The sequence below is a fragment of the Phyllobates terribilis genome, unplaced genomic scaffold (assembly GCF_046119375.1).
Source record: "Phyllobates terribilis strain yellow unplaced genomic scaffold, ASM4611937v1 Scaffold_9__5_contigs__length_417890890, whole genome shotgun sequence".
NCBI classification, from domain to species: Eukaryota; Metazoa; Chordata; class Amphibia; order Anura; family Dendrobatidae; genus Phyllobates; species Phyllobates terribilis.
This window is the reverse complement of record NW_027362769.1, coordinates 53,889,397-53,911,331: the sequence shown is the minus strand read 5'-3', so window position 1 is coordinate 53,911,331 and position 21,935 is coordinate 53,889,397. Positions and strand designations below refer to the sequence as shown.

The window sequence follows — 21,935 nt, the reverse complement described above, 5'->3', positions numbered from 1 at the left end:
GAGGAAAAAACAAAAATACAAAAAGTGGAAAAATCGTCTGGAATAAGAAAGGGGTTTTAAAAAGTAATAACTCAAATGAATCTGTCAAAGAATCTAGACAGTGTATATATGAAAAAAATGTTGATTGCGAAACAATGATGATTCGTCATGAAGTCATAGGGTTGTGAATATCCAGCTTCACTTCCTGTTTGCTCTCACACAGAAATCAGCACCATGTCTTGCCTGTTATGCCCAGTAAAGGTATGTCCTTTATTACAAGTTGTAGAAACGTTCTGTATGTAACAGCATCCAATATTAGCGACATGTAAAATGCCTGTGCGGAGTCTTACTTGTTATCACAGGCACAAACCCTCCTATTTAACTGTTTCATTATCAGGGTACTGGCTGAATGGCTTCACACTCAGATTTCTTTGGTTATTCCAGTCTTTCTTGTGTCTCTCTCACCTTGCTACCTATAATGTTTTATATATATGTAAATTTTAGGAGGCAGCAATTACGAGGCTTTTTGTTCACCATTCTTTCAACTTCATTGTATTTTTTATATACAGTATTGCTTATTTTTTTGCTTTTCATTTTATTGCTCTGCTGTGCCCCAAAAAGATTACAAAATACTTTTTTGGGGGAATGTTATAATGTTACACATATCTCTTTTTCTGGTAACCCCTCTAACAGTGAGCACCATAACTGTGTGGGTAACTATCTAGGAGTATCCTATAACTCAGTATTGAGAGCTCATACATTATACAGAATGACTGTTAAAACGACAGATAAAAATCATTTATATATTGATGTAAAGATCAAAATCATTTTGGTGACATTATCTGCCCTACAGAGAAGTTTATCAACGATGGAATAGTTTTCGGTCATACCCCATAAACCAGATTTTGTCACTACTTACTATGGGTTATTTGGGGTCTAGTATTGTATCACACCTGTGTGTACTGATCAGATTCCATTGTTTGTGAGAATGGAGACTTAAAATTATGAGTTTTAAAGAAGAAGTTGACCTTTGAATATCAGGTGAATGTCACATATCTGCTTTGTGACAAAGCGGACAAGCCGGTATGAGGAGGAATGTTCAGATCATTCATTACATGAGTCAGTTTATTGAGCCAAATAACCCTCTCACTGGGTGACAGTTACAGATCATTTGGTGGCTATCTACAACTAAGGGTCCTTTTTCTAGACCTAAATTTATCCTACTGCACCAGAAAAAAAACCAAAGCATGGTTTTGTAAAACCGCACAGCCTTTAACAATCATCAAAAAGAAAAACGTAATCAATTTCTAACAAACTATTTGAAAGTCGCTGCAAGATTCATGAAGTTTAGGGGGCTATGGGCTGCTTTGTGGGATCCTGCCCTCCACTCTTGAACAACTTTTTGTATCCAATGCCCGTACAGAATAAGTTCATTTTTTGGTGAATCTTGACGAATAAACTCAAGGGAAGAAGCGCTAGGTGAGCTTTCTACTTGGTAACTTGACTACAACCCCTGGCAAAAATTATGGAATCACCGGTCTCGGAGGATGTTCATTTAGTTGTTTAATGTTATTGGAAAAAAAAGCAGATCACAGACATGGCACAAAACTAAAGTAATTTCAAATAGCAACTTTAGGGCTTTAAGAAACACTAAAAGAAATCAAGAAAAAAAAAGTGGTACTCAGTAAGGGTAATTTTTTTCAGACCAAGCAGAGGGAAAAAATTATGGAATCACTCAATTCTGAGGAAAAAATTATGGAATCATGAAAAATAAACAAACAAAAGAATACTCCAATACATCACTAGTATTTTGTTGCACCACCTCTGGCTTTAATAACACCTTGCAGTCTCTGAGGCATGGACTTAATGAGTGACAAACAGTACTCTTCATCAATCTGGCTCCAACTTTCTCTGATTGCTATTGCCAGATCAGCTTAAAAAGGTTGGAGCCTTGTCATGGAATAGTCCCTTCAACTTCCACCAAAGATTTTCAATTGGATTGAGATCCAGCCTATTTGCAGGCCATGACATTGACCTTATGTGTCTTCTTTCAAGGAATGTTTTCACAGTTTTTTCTCTATGGCAGGATGCATTATCATCTTGAAAAATAATGTCATCATCCCCAAACATCCTTTCAATTGATGGGATAAGAAAACTGTCCAAAATATCAATGTAAACTTGGGCATTTATTGAAGCTGTAATGACAGCCATCTCCCCAGTGTATTTACCTGACATGCAGCCCCATATCATCAATGACTGTGGAAATTTGCATGTTCTCTTCATGCAGTCATCTTTATAAATCTCATTGGAACTGCACCAAACAAAAGTTCTAGCATCATCACCTTGCCCAATGCAGATTCGCGATTCATCACCGAATATGACTTTCATGCAGTCATCCACAGTCCATGATTGCTTTTCCTTAGCCCATTGTAACCTTGTTTTTTTCTGTTTAGGTGTTAATGATGGCTTTTGTTTAGCTTTTCTGTATGTAAATCCCATTTCCTTTAGGCGGTTTCTTACAGTTCGGTCACAGACATTGACTCCAGTTTCCTCCTATTCGTTCCTCCTTTGTTTTGTTGCGCATTTCCTGTTTTGGAGACATATTGATTTAAGTTTCTGGTCTTGACGCTTTGATGTCTTCCTGGGTCTACCAGTATGTTTACCTTTAACAACCTTCCCATGTTGTTTGCATTTGGTCCAGATTTTAGACACAGCTGACTGTGAACAACCAACATCTTTTGCAACATTGCGTGATGATTTACCTTCTTTTAAGAGTTTGATAATCCTCTCCTTTGTTTCAATTGACATCTCTCGTGTTGGAGCCATGATTCATGTCAGTCCACTTGGTGCAACAGCTCTCCAAGGTGTGATCACTCCTTTTTAGATGCAGACTAACGAGCAGATCTAATTTGTTGCAGGTGTTAGTTTTGGAAATGAAAATTTACAGGGTGATTCCATAGTTTTTTTCCTCAGAATTGAGTGATTCCATAATTTTTTCCCCCTACTTGGTCTGAAAAAAATTACCCTTAGGCTGTGTGCCCACGATGCGTTTTTAATGCGTTGCTGCAGCGTTTTTGCAGCTGCGGAAACGCATTAAAAACGCATGGTAGAAGGGCAGCAATGTTCCCCAATGATAATCCGCATGTGCTGTGCAAATGCTGCGGAAATTTCCGCTGCGGATTATCATTGCGGAAAAAAACGCAGCACTACCAATTATTTTGCGGAAGTGCTGCGTCTTCGCCGCCATTGACTTGCATTAGACCGCATGGATTACACATCACTGTATATGTAGAAGCGTAATCCAAGCGTTCTAATGTGCGGATGGTACCCGAGTGTAGATGAGAGGAGAGTATCATCCACACCCAGGTACCATTAAAAAATCTGTAAAAAAAGAATAAAATAAAATATAAATGTATACTTACCTTCTGTCGGCCCGCACTGCGCTCCTACTTGCTTCCCGGCACTTTGCAGTGAATTGAAGGACCTGCGCTGATGTCAGAGTCATGTGACGGGTCACGCGACGCTGACGTCGGCAGGTCTTTCAATTCACTGCTGCTGGAAGCCGGGACCGAGCGAAACAAGACAGCGCGGGCCATCGGAGGGTAAGTATATATTTATTTTTTTATTTTTACCACTCTCTCGGGTCACACTATATAAATCCATGCCGTTTGCATGGATTTATATAGTATGACCTAGTTGTCACAAGCACTTTCCAAATGATGCTAATCGCTTGGAAAGCGCTTGTCAATCCACATGTGGAAATGTCAGTGAATAACGCTCCATTTCCGCATGTCCCTGGCAGGAAAACGCATGTACAATCCGCATGCGTTTTTTTCTGCCAGGGAGATGCAAAAACGCTCAGGAAAAAATCCTGAGCATTTCTGCATCGTGGGCACATAGCCTTACTGAGTACCATATTTTTTTTCTTGATTTCTTTTAGTGTTTCTTAAAGCCCTAAAGTTGCCATTTGAAATGACTTTAGTTTTGTGCCATGTCTGTGATCTGCTTTTTTTCAATAACATTAAACAACTGAATGAACATCCTCGGGCCCGGTGATTCCATAGTTTTTGCCAGAAGTTGTAGTTACCTGCTTTTCCATACAGAAGAATATAGCAGTGTGCATGTAACTCTATAGCCTGACCGCACCAGGGTCATAATGTAGGTAGGATGCAGAATCCTGGGTGATAATCTCCGTGTGTAATATAGGAGTGTGAATTATTTTTACTATATAAATTATACATTTTTTTCTTATATTCACAAAATAAAAAATATATATAAATGTAATAAATGGTTATTTTTTTTTTATTACTTTTTATTATAGGATAAATATAATATAAAATGTTGTTTATATATATATATATATATACATTTGGTATCTATGTGTGTAATACATACTAGTTGTGTAATTTTTTTATATAGATTTTTTTCTTATTTCGTAAACTATATAGACAATTATATATACAATTTTTTGCTATATATAATATAGTATTATAAAATCCACACTTCTTAGACATTACAGACATATTATATAATATACATATGCAGGGCCGTGGAGTCAGCAGCCCCTGTGAAACCTATCTGCGCAGTCACTCAGCGGCTTCTCTCGCACTCCGTCCTGCTCGCGGCGCTGCGTCCTTCTCTCTCTCACAGACGTAGCAGTCGTACTTTTATATGAGGAAGTAGATCCGGCCCCGCTCCCTCCGCCTCAGGAAGAACAGTCCCCGGATATAATTGCGCTGATGTGGAGACACTGAAGTCCGGTAAATCCCGTATAATGGTGAGCTTCACGCCCCCGACATATTGCATAATGCGCCTTTATACGGTGTGGAGGCTATAGGCTTCCTCTTTATTGCACGACCCGCCCTTTATTGCGCTATCAATAGAGAATATAATCATGGCCAGGCAGGATTGGCACAAGTATAGCCGCAGAGCTTGCACCTACAAAGTTTTCTTCCCTCCTTGCCCGTCTGTACAGGTTGTTAGAGACTATGTTGCGTCTTTGCATCCTGTCAGACTATGCTGCGTCTTTGCATCCTGTCAGACTATGTTGCGTCTTTGCAGCCTGTCAGACTATGTTGCGTCTTTGCATCCTGTCAGAGACTATGTTGCGTCTTTGCATCCTGTCAGACTATGTTGCGTCTTTGCATCCTGTCAGAGACTATGCTGCGTCTTTGCAGCCTGTCAGACTATGTTGCGTCTTTGCATCCTGTCAGACTATGTTGCGTCTTTGCATCCTGTCAGAGACTATGTTGCGTCTTTGCATCCTGTCAGACTATGCTGCGTCTTTGCAGCCTGTCAGACTATGTTGCGTCTTTGCATCCTGTCAGACTATGCTGCGTCTTTGCATCCTGTCAGACTATGCTGCGTCTTTGCAGCCTGTCAGACTATGTTGCGTCTTTGCATCCTGTCAGACTATGTTGCGTCTTTGCATCCTGTCAGACTATGCTGCGTCTTTGCATCCTGTCAGACTATGTTGCGCCTTTGCAGCCTGTCAGAGACTATGTTGCGTCTTTGCAGCCTGTCAGACTATGTTGCGTCTTTGCAGCCTGTCAGAGACTATGTTGCGTCTTTGCAGCCTGTCAGACTATGTTGCGTCTTTGCAGCCTGTCAGACTATGCTGCGTCTTTGCATCCTGTCAGAGACTATGTTGCGTCTTTGCATCCTGTCAGACTATGCTGCGTCTTTGCAGCCTGTCAGACTATGTTGCGTCTTTGCATCCTGTCAGACTATGTTGCGTCTTTGCATCCTGTCAGACTATGCTGCGTCTTTGCATCCTGTCAGACTATGCTGCGTCTTTGCATCCTGTCAGACTATGTTGCGTCTTTGCATCCTGTCAGACTATGCTGCGTCTTTGCATCCTGTCAGACTATGCTGCGTCTTTGCATCCTGTCAGAGACTATGTTGCGTCTTTGCAGCCTGTCAGAGACTATGTTGCGTCTTTGCAGCCTGTCAGACTATGTTGCGTCTTTGCAGCCTGTCAGAGACTATGTTGCGTCTTTGCAGCCTGTCAGACTATGTTGCGTCTTTGCAGCCTGTCAGAGACTATGTTGCGTCTTTGCAGCCTGTCAGACTATGTTGCGTCTTTGCAGCCTGTCAGACTATGTTGCGTCTTTGCAGCCTGTCAGACTATGCTGCGTCTTTGCATCCTGTCAGAGACTATGTTGCGTCTTTGCATCCTGTCAGACTATGCTGCGTCTTTGCAGCCTGTCAGAGACTATGTTGCGTCTTTGCAGCCTGTCAGACTATGTTGCGTCTTTGCATCCTGTCAGACTATGCTGCGTCTTTGCATCCTGTCAGACTATGTTGCGTCTTTGCATCCTGTCAGACTATGCTGCATCTTTGCATCCTGTCAGACTATGTTGCGTCTTTGCAGCCTGTCAGACTATGTTGCGTCTTTGCAGCCTGTCAGAGACTATGTTGCGTCTTTGCAGCCTGTCAGACTATGTTGCGTCTTTGCAGCCTGTCAGAGACTATGTTGCGTCTTTGCAGCCTGTCAGACTATGCTGCGTCTTTGCATCCTGTCAGAGACTATGTTGCGTCTTTGCATCCTGTCAGACTATGCTGCGTCTTTGCAGCCTGTCAGACTATGTTGCGTCTTTGCAGCCTGTCAGACTATGCTGCATCTTTGCATCCTGTCAGAGACTATGTTGCGTCTTTGCAGCCTGTCAGACTATGCTGCATCTTTGCATCCTGTCAGACTATGTTGCGTCTTTGCAGCCTGTCAGACTATGTTGCGTCTTTGCAGCCTGTCAGAGACTATGTTGCGTCTTTGCAGCCTGTCAGACTATGTTGCGTCTTTGCAGCCTGTCAGAGACTATGTTGCGTCTTTGCAGCCTGTCAGACTATGTTGCGTCTTTGCATCCTGTCAGACTATGTTGCGTCTTTGCATCCTGTCAGACTATGCTGCGTCTTTGCAGCCTGTCAGAGACTATGTTGCGTCTTTGCATCCTGTCAGACTATGTTGCGTCTTTGCAGCCTGTCAGAGACTATGTTGCGTCTTTGCAGCCTGTCAGAGACTATGTTGCGTCTTTGCAGCCTGTCAGAGACTATGTTGCGTCTTTGCATCCTGTCAGACTATGCTGCGTCTTTGCATCCTGTCAGACTATGTTGCGTCTTTGCAGCCTGTCAGAGACTATGTTGCGTCTTTGCAGCCTGTCAGAGACTATGTTGCGTCTTTGCAGCCTGTCAGACTATGTTGCGTCTTTGCAGCCTGTCAGAGACTATGTTGCGTCTTTGCAGCCTGTCAGACTATGTTGCGTCTTTGCAGCCTGTCAGAGACTATGTTGCGTCTTTGCATCCTGTCACAGACTATGTTGCATCTTTGCATCCTGTCAGACTATGTTGCTCGTCTTTTCCCCGCGGGCAGGGCCATGTCGGGTTTCCGTGCAGACTGCGTGTGTTCTGTGCTGCTTGGGGCGTTTACAGGAACAGACACGTATCTGTTCTTACGTATTTCTGAGGGAGTTTTTTAGAGTTAATTCCGAGAAGGAGCCATTGCTGAGCTGTCACTTCCCCTCTGCTGAACAGTAACAGAGTAGTTTGGGTTTATTTTTTGTGGTTTTTGTTGGCAAAAGACCTAGACTATTAAAGGAAGCAGCTCCGCTTATTGCACAGGCCGGAGACAAGCTGAGTGCTGACAGTGATGGCTGCTGTGCTGCCTGAGCCAAGACAGGCAGCCTTCTCACTGACAGTAATGACAATTGGCAGAGTTTGCTATGAGGCAGTTACAGATGCATCTCACTAAATTAGAATATCATCAGAAAGTTAATTTATTTCAGTTCTTCAATACAAAAAGTGAAACTCATATATTATATAGAGTCATGACAAACAGAGTGATGTATTTCAAGTGTTTATTTCTGTTAATGTTGATGGTTATGGCTTACAGCCAATGAAAGCACAAAAGTCATTATCTCAGTAAATTAGAATAATTAACAAAAACACCTGCAAAGGCTTTTTAAGCGTTTAAAAAGGTCCCTTAGGGTATGTGCCCACTATGCAGATTTTAAGCAGAAATTTCCTCAGCGGTTTTTCCTCTCCCTGGCAGAAAAAACACATGCAGATTTTACATGCGTTTTTGCATGCTTTTATGCATTCGTTTTTTCAAGCGATTTTAGCATCACTTGGAAAAGGGCTTGACAAGTTGGTGACACAATATAAATCCATGCAACTGGCATGGATTTATATTGTGTGACCGAGATTTCTGCTCAAAGTACTGCACCTATAGTAAAAAAAAAAAAAAGAATTATAAAGTAAAAAATATTCATACACACCTCTCCGGCGGCCCCCAGTCTGCTCCTGGCGGCGTCCTCTCTCCTCAGCGGCCCGCGGTGTTCTGCCAGGACCTGCGGTGACGTCATTTAGTCAGTTGATGGTCACGCAACCATCACCTGACCGCTGTCAGCGATCGCGTGACCATCAGCTGACTAAATGACGTCACCGCAGGTCCTGCCAGTACACCGCAGGCCGCCGAGGAGAGAGGACGCTGCCTGGAGCAGACTGGAGAGGTGTGTATGAATATTTTTTTTTTATTTTTTACTTTATTTTTTTTTAACTTGCAGGTACTGTGGTACCCGGGTTGGAGGAGAGTCTCCTCTTCTCCAGATTTGGTACCATCCGCGCATTGAACCACATAACATCCGCATGTATGTATATATGAAATCGCACAATAAATGGTTGTGCTGCGGATTTTTCCGCAGTGATAATCCACAGCAGAAAGTTCCACAGCATGTGCACAGCACATGCGGATTATCATTGGGGAACATGGCAGACATCTTAACAAGTGATTTTAATGCGTTTCCACAGCTGAAATACCACCACGGAAACGCATTAAATCAGCATTGTGGGCACACAGCCTTAGTCTGTTTCAGTAGGCTCCACAATCATGGGGAAGACTGCTGACTTGACAGATGTCCAGAAGGCAGTCATTGACACACTCCACAAGGAGGGTAAGCCACAAAAGGTCATTGCTAAAGAAGCTGGCTGTTCACAGAGTGCTGTCTCCAAGCATATTAGTGGAAGGAAAAAGTGTGGCAGAAAAAGGTGCACAAGCAACCGGGATAACCGCAGCCTTGAAAGGATTGTTAAGAAAAGGCCATTCAAAAATTTTGGGGAGATTCACAAGGAGTGGACTGCTGCTGGAGTCATTGCTTCAAGAGCCACCACACACAGACGAATCCAGGACATGGGCTACAAGTGTCGCATTCCTTGTGTCAAGCCTCTCATGACCAATAGACAATGCCAGAAGCGTATTACCTTGGCCAAGGAGAAAAAGACCTGGACTATTGCTCAGTGGTCCAAGGTGTTGTTTTCAGATGAAAGTAAATTTTGCATTTCACTTGGAAATCAAGGTCCCAGAGTCTGGAGGAAGAGTGGAGAGGCCACAATCCAAGCTGCTTGAGGTCTAGTGTGAAGTTTCCACAATCAGTGATGGTTTGGGGAGCCATGTCATCTGCTGGTGTAGGTCCACTGTGTTTTATCAAGACCAAAGTGAGCGCAGCCGTCTACCAGGAAATTTTATAGCACTTCATGCTTCCCTCTGCCGACAAGCTTTTTGGAGATGGAAATTTCATTCTACAGCAGGACTTAGCACCTGTCCACACTGCCAAAAGTACCAATACCTGGTTTAAAAACAACAGTATCACTGTGCTTGATTGGCTAGCAAACTCCCCTGACCTTAACCACATAGAGAATCTATGGGGTATTGTCAAGAGGAAGATGAAAGACACCAGACCCAACAATGCTGACAAGCTGAAGGCTGCTATCAAAGCAACCTGGGCTTCCATAACACCTCAGCAGTGCCACAGGCTGATCGCCTCCATGCCACACCGCATTGATGCAGTAATTGATGCAAAAGGAGCCCCGACCAAGTATTGAGTGCATTTACTGAACATACATTTCAGTAGGCCAATATTTTGGATTTTAAAAACATTTTTCAAGCTGTTGTTATAAAGTATTATAATTTACTGAGATACTGACTTTTGTGTTTTCATTGGCTGTAAGCCATAATCATCAACATTAACAGAAATAAACACTTGAAATAGATCACTCTGTTTGTAATGACTCTATATAATATATGAGTTTCACTTTTTGTATTGAAGAACTGAAATAAATTAACTTTTTGATGATATTCTAGTTTAGTGAGATGCACCTGTATGTATGTGATGTCCTTCATTCTCAGTATGATGGTGATGGCATGAAGGTTCCTGCCTGACCGGTCGGAGCACATTTTTACAGGTTATTATCTTCAGGAAGTAAATAATACTTATATGTATTGTGTAAGCAAGCAAGGAGACCATCCGTCTCGCCACACCTGGTGCACTTTACTCTTGTTTTTTGATCCACTTGTGATGCAGAGTTCATTCTATATGGGAAAAAAATAATGTTTGTCCGAAACTTGCAATAAGGGCTCCTACTCATCTGCAAGAAAAATGGACGAATGCAATCCGATAAAAAATCGGATTGCACTCTGACCACTGTTATTATATGAGTTACAGCTCATCTGCGATTTTTTTTTTTTTTCAGCTGAAATCGGACTGAGAAAAAAAATCGCAGCATGCTGTGTATGGCCGCTTATATCGGCCAAGACTCGCCAATGCAAGTCCATATATGCGAGAAAAAAAAACGGACGACATACGGACCATGCGTACGCCATCCGAATTTTACTGATATATTAACACTAGCTATTGAACCCGTTCTACGCTCGGGTGGCAAGCATTTTTATTGGCATATGGTCTCCCATGCTGGTTTGTGCTGCCCTCATCCTGGTATTTGTGCTGCCCCCATCCTGGTATTTGTGCTCCCCAATCCTGTTCCCCCATCCTGTTATGTGCTGCCCCATCCTATCCTGGCATGCATGGCACCCCTCATCCCTATCCTGGTATGCATGGCACCCCTCATCCCTATCCTGGTATGCATGGCACCCCTCATCCCCAATCCTGGTATGCATGGTCTCCTCCACCCCAATCCTGGTATGCATGGCTTCCTCCACCCTAATCCTGGTATGCATGGCCCCCTCATCCCCAATCCTGGTATGCATGGCCCCCCTATCACTGCAAACATGAAAAAAATAAACACTTTTACTCACCTTCCTTCCCTCTGCTCCAGCGCTGCGTCCTGTTCTGCCAGCAGCTGATCTCAGCATCTGAGCAGCGCATGACATTACTACCATGCTCCATGAAACGCTGAGATGAGCTGTGGGGATATTCACTCCTCTTCACGCCAGGACTATGGGAGTGGAGAGGAGTGAATACTCATTTTCTTTAATAGCGCTCACTGTCAGTCGCAGCCGCCAGCTTCCAGCTGCTGCTCAGCAATCCTATGTGCCTGCTACTAAAGAGAAGAAATATTCATTCCTCTCCACACCCATGGGAGTGTGCGCTCTTAAGGAGAATGAATATTCACTCCTCTCCACTCCGATGGGCGTGGAGAAGAGTCAATATTCATTCTCTTTAGCAGCGGGAACACGTCGTAGCTCCAGCAGCCGGCTACTGCCTGTGCACCGCTCCTCCGCTGCCGCAACCACCCTCCACAGCCGGAATGTACTATAATATAAGTATATACTCGAGCTGCCGCAACCACCCTCCACAGCCGGAATATACTATAATATAAGTATATACTCGAGTATAAGCCGAGGGGTGCTTTTTCAGCATAAAAATTTAAACACCGATTCTAGTGATGTCGGTGCAAACCCGGGAACAGAATTCAAATGGCGTGGGCGGCGACAAGCCGGACTGAACGAAATGAAGCACAACCCCTATGACTAAACGAGCCGGTATTATACAACTTTATAAAGTGCTTTTTACAAAAGATTATAGCACAGATTTTAATGAAAAAAGCATGGCAGTGATGCACATTGCATCACTAACAATGCAATGGGGGCAGTTTGGATAGTACAAATGACATGACAGGTTCCCTTTAAAGCTGGGAATATGGAAATCTGTATAAAACGCTAGTCTTGCTCACATTTTCCCTGGAGCAATTGTGCCAAATTCATTATTGTATGCGAGTCTCCGCATCTTACAGATTGCCCTTGCTCCAGAGTCAGGGCTGCACTCTAGTCATGAGCTAGAGTGCATTATTGATGCAATTTAACCCTCTTTATGCTATAAATTTGTGCCGTGCCAGGCCACACCCCTCCACTATATTACACCCACTTTTGGAAAGTGGCAGCACTGGTATAAAAAGCTCAAAAGTTGCAATGTGTTTGTAAAACAATGTACTGTACAAAAAATTGCAACTTTCACACACCTGCTTCTTACAAGTATTTTTTATATATTGTAGCCACTCCAATGCACTGCGGGGGCCCAGGAACTGGAACATCCACCTATTATTCAAATCACCAGGCAAAAGCACCTAGGTTATTTTTTATTTATTATGCCTACTTATTAGGCATCATCATATTCCACAGCACTGTACAGAAATCATCATTGTCCCCATTGGAGCTCATGAGGGTCGTTCCTTTTTCAAGTGCTCCAAATCTGAATAGTTTTTTTACCTGACATCTTAGGATATTTATTTTCCTTGATGTTTTTTGAACTGCTACTTTAGTGAATTAAAAATAATAATAAGTTTTGAATTTTTATCTTCCTTAGTTAATTTTTTAGAGATTTCTAAAGTTTTGAAAAAGCCTGAATTCTGGGCTTGCATGACCTTACATTTTTTTAATCATATCTCTGGGTAGAATTAAGCTACAGATCGGAGAGGCACCATTTTGTTCAGAATTGTACGGGTTTTAATTTGATATGTCATAAGACTATGTTTGTTGATATTTTGTTTTTGAGAAGTCAAATTCTAAATTTTGATGGGCGATTTCAGGAAAACTATGTGTTATAAATTTTTCCAAAAATACATGTGTATTATTTGTGTTCTTGGTTACATTTGTTCAGGGATTCAAGTTGGGATCTCCTGTAGGATCATATTTTGGAGTGTGATTTTCTAAATACAGTCTAAACCTAATCATATGTTTAACCCCTTTACCACCTGCGATGTACTCGTATGTCCTATGTGGTACCCCTGCACTCCATGCAGGCTCTTGCATTGAGCCCACATGTTAATGGGCACATGACAGCTGATCTATACAGCTGGCATGTGCCCCTAACAGTTGTCTCTGACAGCAGCATTTAACATGGCCACGGCTGAAGGAAATCATAAGTCTTGCCCATCGACACCCGTGTCACATGACCGCGGGTAGCTGATGGGTTGGCATGACAACCTGGAGTCTGCAGGAGACCCTTGCGGTTGTCATTGCCGGGAGGTTATGAGCGCCGCCCAGTGGTCGGCTCTCATAGCAAGTGAGCATTTCTGCTACACACAGGCGATCTGATGATCGGAGCTTCTAGTCTCCCTTGGAGACTATTGAAGTCCGTGAAAAGTAAAAAAAAAAAAATGTTTTTAAAAATATTAAAAGAATGAAAAAAAATATAAAAGTTCAAATCACCCCTCCTTTCGCCCCATTCAAAATAACACAATTAAAAAAAAAATCAAATATGCACATATTTGGTATCGCCGCATTCAGAATCGCTCGATCTATCAATATAGAAAAATAATTAATCAAATCAGTAAATGGCGTAATGAGAAAAAAAATCAAAACGCCAGAATTACTTTTTTTGGTCGCTGCTACATTGCAATAAAACGCAACAATGGGCGATCAAAACATCATATCTATCCCAAAATGGTATCAATAAAAAGGCCAGCACGGCGCACAAAAAATAAGCTTGTACCCGGCCCCAGATCCCAAAAAATGGAGACGCTACGGGTCTTGGAACATGACGCCTCTTTTTTTTGCAAACTTTGGATTTTTTTTCCACCACTTAAATAAAAAAGAACCTATAAATGTTTGATATCTATGAACTCGTAATGACCTGGAGAATCATAATGGCAGGTCAGTTTTAGTATTCAATGAACATGGTAACAAAAAAAAAAACAATTGTGGCATTGCACTCTTTTTTTGCCATTTCACCGCACTTTGAATTTTTTCCCGCTATCCAGTACACGATATGGTAAAAGCAATGGTGTCGTTCAAAAGCACAACTCATCCCGCAAAAAACTAGCCCTCACATGGCCATATTGACGGAAAAATAAAGAAGTTATGGCTCTGGGAAGACGGAGCAAAAAATGAAAACGCAAAAACTGAAAAACCCAAGGTGGCCAAGGGGTTAATACTAAATTAAAAGAATCAATATTTTTAATACCTTTTTAAATATACATGTGCATCTCACTAAATTAGAATATCATCAAAAATTTCAGTTCTTCAATACAAAAAGTGAAACTCATATTATATAGAGTCATTACAAACAGAGTGATCTATTTCAAGTATTTATTTCTGTTAATGTTGTTACTTATGGTTTTGTCACGCCAGGTGTGAGTGCCACATAGATGGGAAAGAGAAAGGGAGCCCAGACACTAGGGAAAAAGGGGGGAAGAGGTGACCTCCTAATCTGGACTAACGTCACCCTGGCTTCCCCTAACGTCCCTATACAGCCTCCGCAGCTGTTGCCGATCACGTGCCTCGCCCTACTATCCCTGGCGTAAGGCTATAGCAGGGGGTGGAAGGAGATGAGCACTAGTCAACCTCTTCTAGCACTCTAAAGACAAAAGGGGAAGACAACACAGGGGAACAACAACTCAGCTTTAGAAGAATTCCAACAGGGCACACAGCCTGAAGACTCCAGAGAGGACGTGATGCTGCTTCAGCCAAGTTCCAAGTAGAAATGAGTATAACCGGCGACGCCCACCTAAACACCCCAAGTGTATATATACACCCAGACTAAAGGGAGGTAGTCGCTGCGTCCTAAACACAGCCTCCTATCTAGGCAGCTGTCTGCATTGCCAAACGTAGGGATCTCCTGCAAACCACTGTAGGGCAACTGTCTGTCACCTCTGACACACCCGTGACAGTACCCCCCCATCTCTACGAGTGGCCTCCGGGCACTCAGGACCGGGTTTCTCAGGAAAAAGGAGGTATGAAAAGAGCGAACCAATCTGGGAGCGTTCACCTCTGACGCTGAAACCCATGTCCTCTCCTCCGGACCATAGTCTTTCCAGTGCACCAAGTATCGCAGAGAACGACGTTGGAGACGAGAATATGCTATCCTCGAAATCTCGAACTCCAAATTACCATCAACCATTACTGGGGGCGGTGGTAGAGGTAGACCCATGGTCTTCAAATTACACAGAACACCATGCCATACGGAGGAGAGCGATGAAGCAAACCGTTCCTCTTCAGGAACTCCTGAAGCTCCTCCCCCACTGAAAGCACCAAACTGTGGATGATAACCGTATGCACCGAAGAACGGTGACCTGCCAGTGGATTCTTGACGATGATTATTGATGTCAAATTCTGCCAGCGGTAAGTAGGATGCCCAATCCTCCTGATTTTCAGAGACAAAACACCTGAGGTATGTCTCCAAGTTCTGATTGACACGCTCGGTCTGACCATTCGACTGAGGGTGGAAGGCAGAGGAAAAGAACAGCTTCACCCCCAGTCGAGAGCAGAATGCCTTCCAGAACTTTGAAACAAACTGGGTCTCTCGATCAGACACCACATCGGAGGAAACCCCATGAAGCTTCATAATCTCATTAATGAACACCTGGACAAGTGTCTTAGCATTGGGAAGTGCAGGTAAAGCGATGAAGTGAACCATTTTACTGAATCTAACTACTACGACCAAAACCACCTTTTTGCCTGCAGAAACCGGTAGGTCAGTAATAAAATCCATGGACAAGTGTGTCCATGGCCTGCTAGGGATATGTAGTGGGAGAAGAGTACCAGAAGGACGGGTGTGTGAAACCTTAGAACGCGCGCAAATATTACAAGGAGCTACGTGTTCAATTACATCCCGATGCAATCCCGGCCACCAAAAATGACGAGAGAGGAGGTCCATGGTTACTTTGCAACCTGGATGCCCAAAAGCACACAAAGAAAAAAAGAAACCAAAATGTCAATCTCGTGTCGTTTTTTTTTTCCCCCAAAACGTGCTTGGCCAGTTATAATGTCACGCCAGGTGTGAGTGCAACACAGAGGGGAAAGGGAGCCCAGACACTAGGGAAAAAGGGGGAAGAGGTGACCTCCTAATCTAAACTAGCGTCACCCTGTCTTCCTCTAACGTCCCTATACAGCCTCCGTAGCTGTTGCCGATCACGTGCCTCGCCCTACTATCCCTGGCGTAAGGATATAGCTGGGGGTGGAAGGAGATGAGCACTAGTCAATCTCCGCTAGCACTCTAAAGACAAAAGGGGAAGACAACACAGGGGAACAACAACTCTGCTTTAGAAGAATTCCAACAGGGCACACGGCCTCAAGACTTGAGAGGACGTGATGCTGCTTCAGCCAAGTTCCAAGTAGAAATGAGTATAACTGGCGACGCCCACCTAGACACACCAGGTGTATATATACACCCAGACGAAAGGGAGGTAGTCGCTGGGTCCTAAACACAGCCTCCTAGGCAGCTGTCTGCATTGCCAAATGTGGAGATCTCCTGCAAACCACTGTAGGGCGACTGTCTGTCACTTCTGACACACCCGTGACAGGTTTTCCAGCCAATGAAAACACAAAAGTCATTATCTCAGTAAATTAGAATACTTTATAACAACAGCTTGAAAAAATGTTTTTAAAATCCGAAATGTTGGCCTACTGAAATGTATGTTCAGTAAATGCACTCAATACTTGGTCAGGGCTCCTTTTTCCATTAATTGCTGCATAAATGCGGCGTGGCATGGAGGCGATCAGCCTGTGGCACTGCTGAGGTGTTCTGGAAGCCCAGGTTGCTTTGATAGCAGCCTTCAGCTCATCTGCATTATTGGGTCTGGTGTCTCTCATCTTCCTCTTGACAATACTCCATAGATTCTCTATGGGGTTAAGGTGAGGCGAGTTTGCTGGCTAATCAAGCACAGTGATACTGTTGTTTGTAAACCAGGTATTGGTACTTTTGGCAGTATGGACAAGTGTCAAGTCCTGCTGGAGAATGAAATTTCCATCTCCAAAAAGCTTGTCAGCAGAGGGAAGCATGAAGTGCTCTGAAATTTCCTGGTAGATGGCCGCGCTGACTTTTTGGTCTTGATAAAACACAGTGGACCTACACCAGCAGATGACATGACTCCCCAAACCATCACTGATTGTGGAAGCTTCACTCTAGACCTCAAGAAGCTTGGATTGTGGCCTCTCCACTCTTCCTCCAGACTCTGGGACCTTGATTTCCAAATGAAAATAGGAACTCTGGGACCTTGTGGAGTGTGTCAATGACTGCCTTCTGGACATCTGTCAAGTCAGCAGTCTTCCCCATGATTGTGGAGCCTACTGAAACAGACTAAGAGACCTTTTTAAACGCTTAGGAAGCCTTTGCAAGTGTTTTTTGTTAATTATTTTAATTTACTGAGATAATGACTTTTGTGTTTTCATTGGCTGTAAGCCATAATCATCAACATTAACAGAAATAAACACTTGAAATAGATCACTCTGTTTGTAATGACTCTATATAATATGAGTTTCACCATATGTATTGAAGAACTGAAATAAATTAACTTTTTGATGATATTCTAATTTAGTGAGATGCACCTGTACATGTAACAATTTTTTATTATTATTATTACATTATTAGACATGTCTTTTTTTTCAAGTTTTTAAAAAGAATAGTACCGTAGTTAAATCATCAAGATATAAAATAAAACAATATGAAATAGTCTTAAACAATAGTAAGTCTTTACATTGACTTTTTATCATCAATGTGTCCCTTCTCCTGGGTGAAATGTAATCGTGTCCACAATCTCTTACTAAGGCCATGGCCCCACTATCAGTATTTATAACGCAAAACCAGGATTGGACCAGAGGTAAAGTATAAGGCCACGGCCCCACTATCAGTATTCGGTCAGTATTTTTTCTCAGGAGTGGGAGCCAAAACCAGGAGTGGGTGATAAATGCAGAATTGGTGACTTGGTTCTATTATACCTTTTCTCTGATTGTTCCTCACCTGGTTTTGCTCCCAGTCCTGAGAAAAAATATTGACCAAATACTGGTAGTGGGGCTGTGGCCTAACAATGGCCATTTCCTTGTGGCAGAGTATATTCGGCTGTTATGGTGTTTGGCTCCACCTGAGTTAATATTTGTCTTTGGTTACTTTTATAATGTGTGATTTTATTGGATACACAAAGGCAGGTAATGGACTAGAAAGTGCAGAAAAGTCACTTCTACTTCTTCATTATCATAATCTTTGGAGAATACATTAGCCAGCAAGGAGTGCCGATCATATTCACAGGTCGTATAACCAGTTATGTCATCCAATGCCAATCTTGTGCCACCTTCAATCACTTCATGGACTTCACTGTCGTTTCTGAATGAAAAAATCCTTGTTTTTTTTTGTTTCTCTACATGGAATGAGTGTGGTATTGCAGAGTACATGTGATGGATTCTGCTTCCTATAACCAGTGTTTTAACAAACCCTCTTCTTCGTAGTTCTTGTTTGTAATGTACATGAACTGGATGTTAGGAATATTTTTCTCACTCCAGTTGAAAAGTTGCATGGGTGTTAATATTTGGTCTGAATATGGCCTCTGGAGACTAGCCCGAGCTGCAAGGCGTTTCACGGGGCCTCCCAAACCTAAAGTGGCATTCAGCTTCCAATCCAAAATCTTTCTTGTGATGGCATACATTTATAAAGGTTCTCCTGTTTTTATACTGTGTAGAAGAGCCATCCGAGAAGTAATAGACCAATTTTTTTAGGAACAAATGAACAGCTATTGAATCATGAAGTAAGCACTCAGATATCATAGCTACACTTTTGTATTTTATTTCTGACTGTGCTTCATCCTGAACAACAAAGGAATAATTCTCTGATAAGTCTAAGCTTATTACTACCTCAATCTGATGTTTTCTTTGAGGTGATTGTAGTAGTCTGTTGGCAAGTAGACTGTTGGCGAGCTATAAATTAGTGTTTTTTAAAGGGTTAGTCTGAAACCCAAAGGTAAATTTAAATTAATAAACCTTTAAAATCTAATTACTTAATAATAATTTAAGTCATGGTAAAATTCCCTATCATTCACTCTGTACTTCAACTTAGCGTTCTGTTTATATTACTCACTTCCTACTACGAATCATTTCAGGGCAACAAACGAAGCAAGGGGAGTGTTGAGATGTCCCAGCCCCCTTCCCTTCAATGACGCTACATTTCAGGGCGGAAAGGAGAGTGACAGCAGTTTCTGCCAGCAGATGACAATTCATTTGCGTTTCCCATCATACACTGAGGATTCTCAAATGAATCGTCATAGGAAGTGGGTAATATAAACAGGACCCTAAGTTGCAGTACAGCGTGAATGGTAAGGAATTTTACCATGGCTTGAATTACAAAAGTTATTTGTTTTTAAAGATTTATCAATTGAAATTAACTTTTGGGTTTCGGTCTAACCCTTTAACAACATTAGGCGTACTAATACGCGTCTGTGCCCTGGGACTTAAGAGCCAGACCCGTATTAGTACGTCATCACGATCACACACGCACACAGGCTGTGCGGGCGCGATCGCCGCCGGGTGTCAGCTGATTGTCACAGCTGACACCTGGTACTATGTGCAGGGAGTGGTCCCGCACCGTTCCCAGCACATTAACCCCCGCAATGCTGCGATCGAAGTCGATCGCAGCATTGCGGTGGCAAGGGGAGGTGATCGCAGATAGTCACCTCCTCTTCCGGCCTCCAGCGCTGTCTGCCGTGGCTTCCAGGATGTTGCCATGACGACCCGATGTCGTCATGACAACATCCGGGTCACCAGACAACAGGAAGATTGTTTGGACATGCGCAGTGCATCTCCTAACTATCTTCTCCCTGTCCAGCGCTGACAGCCTGCATGGCACAGGGATGGTGCTGCATTCCTGTGCCATGCAGGCGATCAAGAATAAAAAAAGTGAAAGTTCCAGAGTGGGACAGAGTAAAAAAGTGTAAAAACTGTCAGAGAGTGAAAAAAAAAAAATAATAATCCACCAAAAATAAAAATAGAATGTACCCATCAATAAATATTATTATAAAAAAAAAACAATAAAAGTACACATATTTGGTATCGCCGCGTCCGGAACAACCTGACCTATAAAACTGTCCCACTAGTTAACTCCTTCAGTGAACACGGTAAAAAAAAAAAAAAAACGAAGCAAAAAACAATGCTTTATCATCATACCGCCAAACAAAAAATGGAATAACACGCGATCAAAAAGATGAATATAAATAAAAATGGTACCGCTGAAAACGTCATCTCGTCCCACAAAAAACAAGCCGCCATACAGCTCCATCAGCCGAAAAATAAAAAAGTTAAAGCTCTCAGAATAAAGCTATGCTAAAAAAATTTTTTTTCTATAAAAATGCTTTTATTATGTAAAAGTGCAAAACATAGAAAAACTATATAAATGTGGTACCGCTGTAAACGTATTGACCCGAAGAATAAAGCTGCCTTATCAATTTTACCACACGCGGAACAGAATAAAAAAAAACAAAAAAAAAAAAACAATTCCTGAATTGTTGGTTTTTGTTTATTCTGCCTCCCAAAAATCGGAATACAAAGCGATCAAAAAATGTCACGTGCCTGAAAATGGCACCAATAACAACGTCAACTCATCCCGCAAAAAACAAGCCGTCACATGACTGTCTTTCAAAATCTGGAAAAATTATAGCTCTCAAAATATGGCGATGCAAAAACTAGATTTTACAAAAAATGCGTCTTTTAGTGTGTGACAGCTGTCAGCCATAAAAACCCCATATGATTCTGGTATCACTGTAATCGCACTGACCCAAAGAATAAAGTCGTCTAATCACTTATACCGCACGAGGAACGGCGTAAAAAATAAATTCTCGGGTTAGGGTTGGGCTAGGGTTAGGGCTAGGGCTAGGGTTAGGGCTGAGTTTGGGGTTAGAGTTGTGATGGGGTTGGGATTTTTTTCAAAAGTAGGAAAAAAAGATGACGATATGGCGACTAGTGTTGAGCGCAAGTGCTCGCTACTTGAGTTTGCATCGGGTGCTCGGGTATGCATTGAGTATCGTGGGTATTTGAGTGACATGCTCGAGTCTCCGCCCCATATGCTTCGCGGCCAAAAAAACTTTGCGGGGATTGCCTGCCATGCACGAGCGATCCCCGCATGTTTTTTTTTGGGTGTCTAATAACCGTGAAACATGCGGGGCAGGGACTCGAGCATGTCACTCGAGCACACGCAGTACATGGTGCATACCTGAGTACCCGATGCAAACTCAAGTAGCGAGCACTTGCGCTCAAGACTAATGACAACTTATTCAATATGATGACCTAATGTTATCAAATTCTGTGTCGTACCTCAGGGTTCAAAATGTTCACTATACACCTTAATAAAATCCTTGAGGGGTATAGTTTCCAAAATGGGGTCACTTGTGGGGGAGCTCCACTGTTTAGGCACCTCAGGGGCTCTCCAAACGCGACATGGTGTCCGCTAACAAATTGAATGGAAAATCGCTTCAAATTGTTAGTGGACGCCATATTGCGTTTGGAGAGCCCCTGCGTGCCTAAACATTGGAGCTCCCCCACAAGTGACCCCATTTTGGAAACTAGACCCCCCAAGGCACCTATCTAGATGCATAGTGAGCACTTGGAACCCCCAGGTGCTTCACAAATTGATTCGTAAAAATGGAAAAGTATTTTTTTTCCCACTTTTTCATTTTTACGAATCAATTTGTGAAGCACCTGGGGGTTCCAAGTGCTCACTATGCATCTAGATTGGTGCCTTGGGGGCTCTAGTTTCCAAAATGGGGTCACTTGTGGGGGAGCTCCAATGTTTGGGCACACAGGGGCTCTCCAAACGCAACATGGTGTCCGCTAACAATTTGAGCCGATTTTCCATTCAATTTGTTAGTGGACACCATGTTGCATTTGGAGAGTCCCTGTGTGCCCAAAAATTTCAGCTCCCCCACAAGTGACCCCATTTTGGAAACTAGACCCCCCAAGGCACCGATCTAGATGC

General features: G+C 42.7%; 1 protein-coding gene across 2 annotated transcripts in view; it reads left to right on the top strand.

The window, feature by feature from the left end:
* Positions 1-139: 139 nt before the first annotated feature.
* Positions 140-21,935, top strand: part of CFLAR (CASP8 and FADD like apoptosis regulator) — a 63,635-nt gene continuing 41,839 nt past the window's right edge. The window contains exon 1 of one of the 2 annotated variants that reach the window (XM_073646495.1): positions 140-240. In XM_073646495.1, coding sequence (XP_073502596.1) covers positions 214-240 — 27 coding nt within the window. In that variant the 5' untranslated portion in view covers positions 140-213. Of the gene's footprint in view, positions 241-4,606; positions 4,757-21,935 lie in introns of those variants that run through there. The other variant, XM_073646496.1, reaches the window with a different exon arrangement.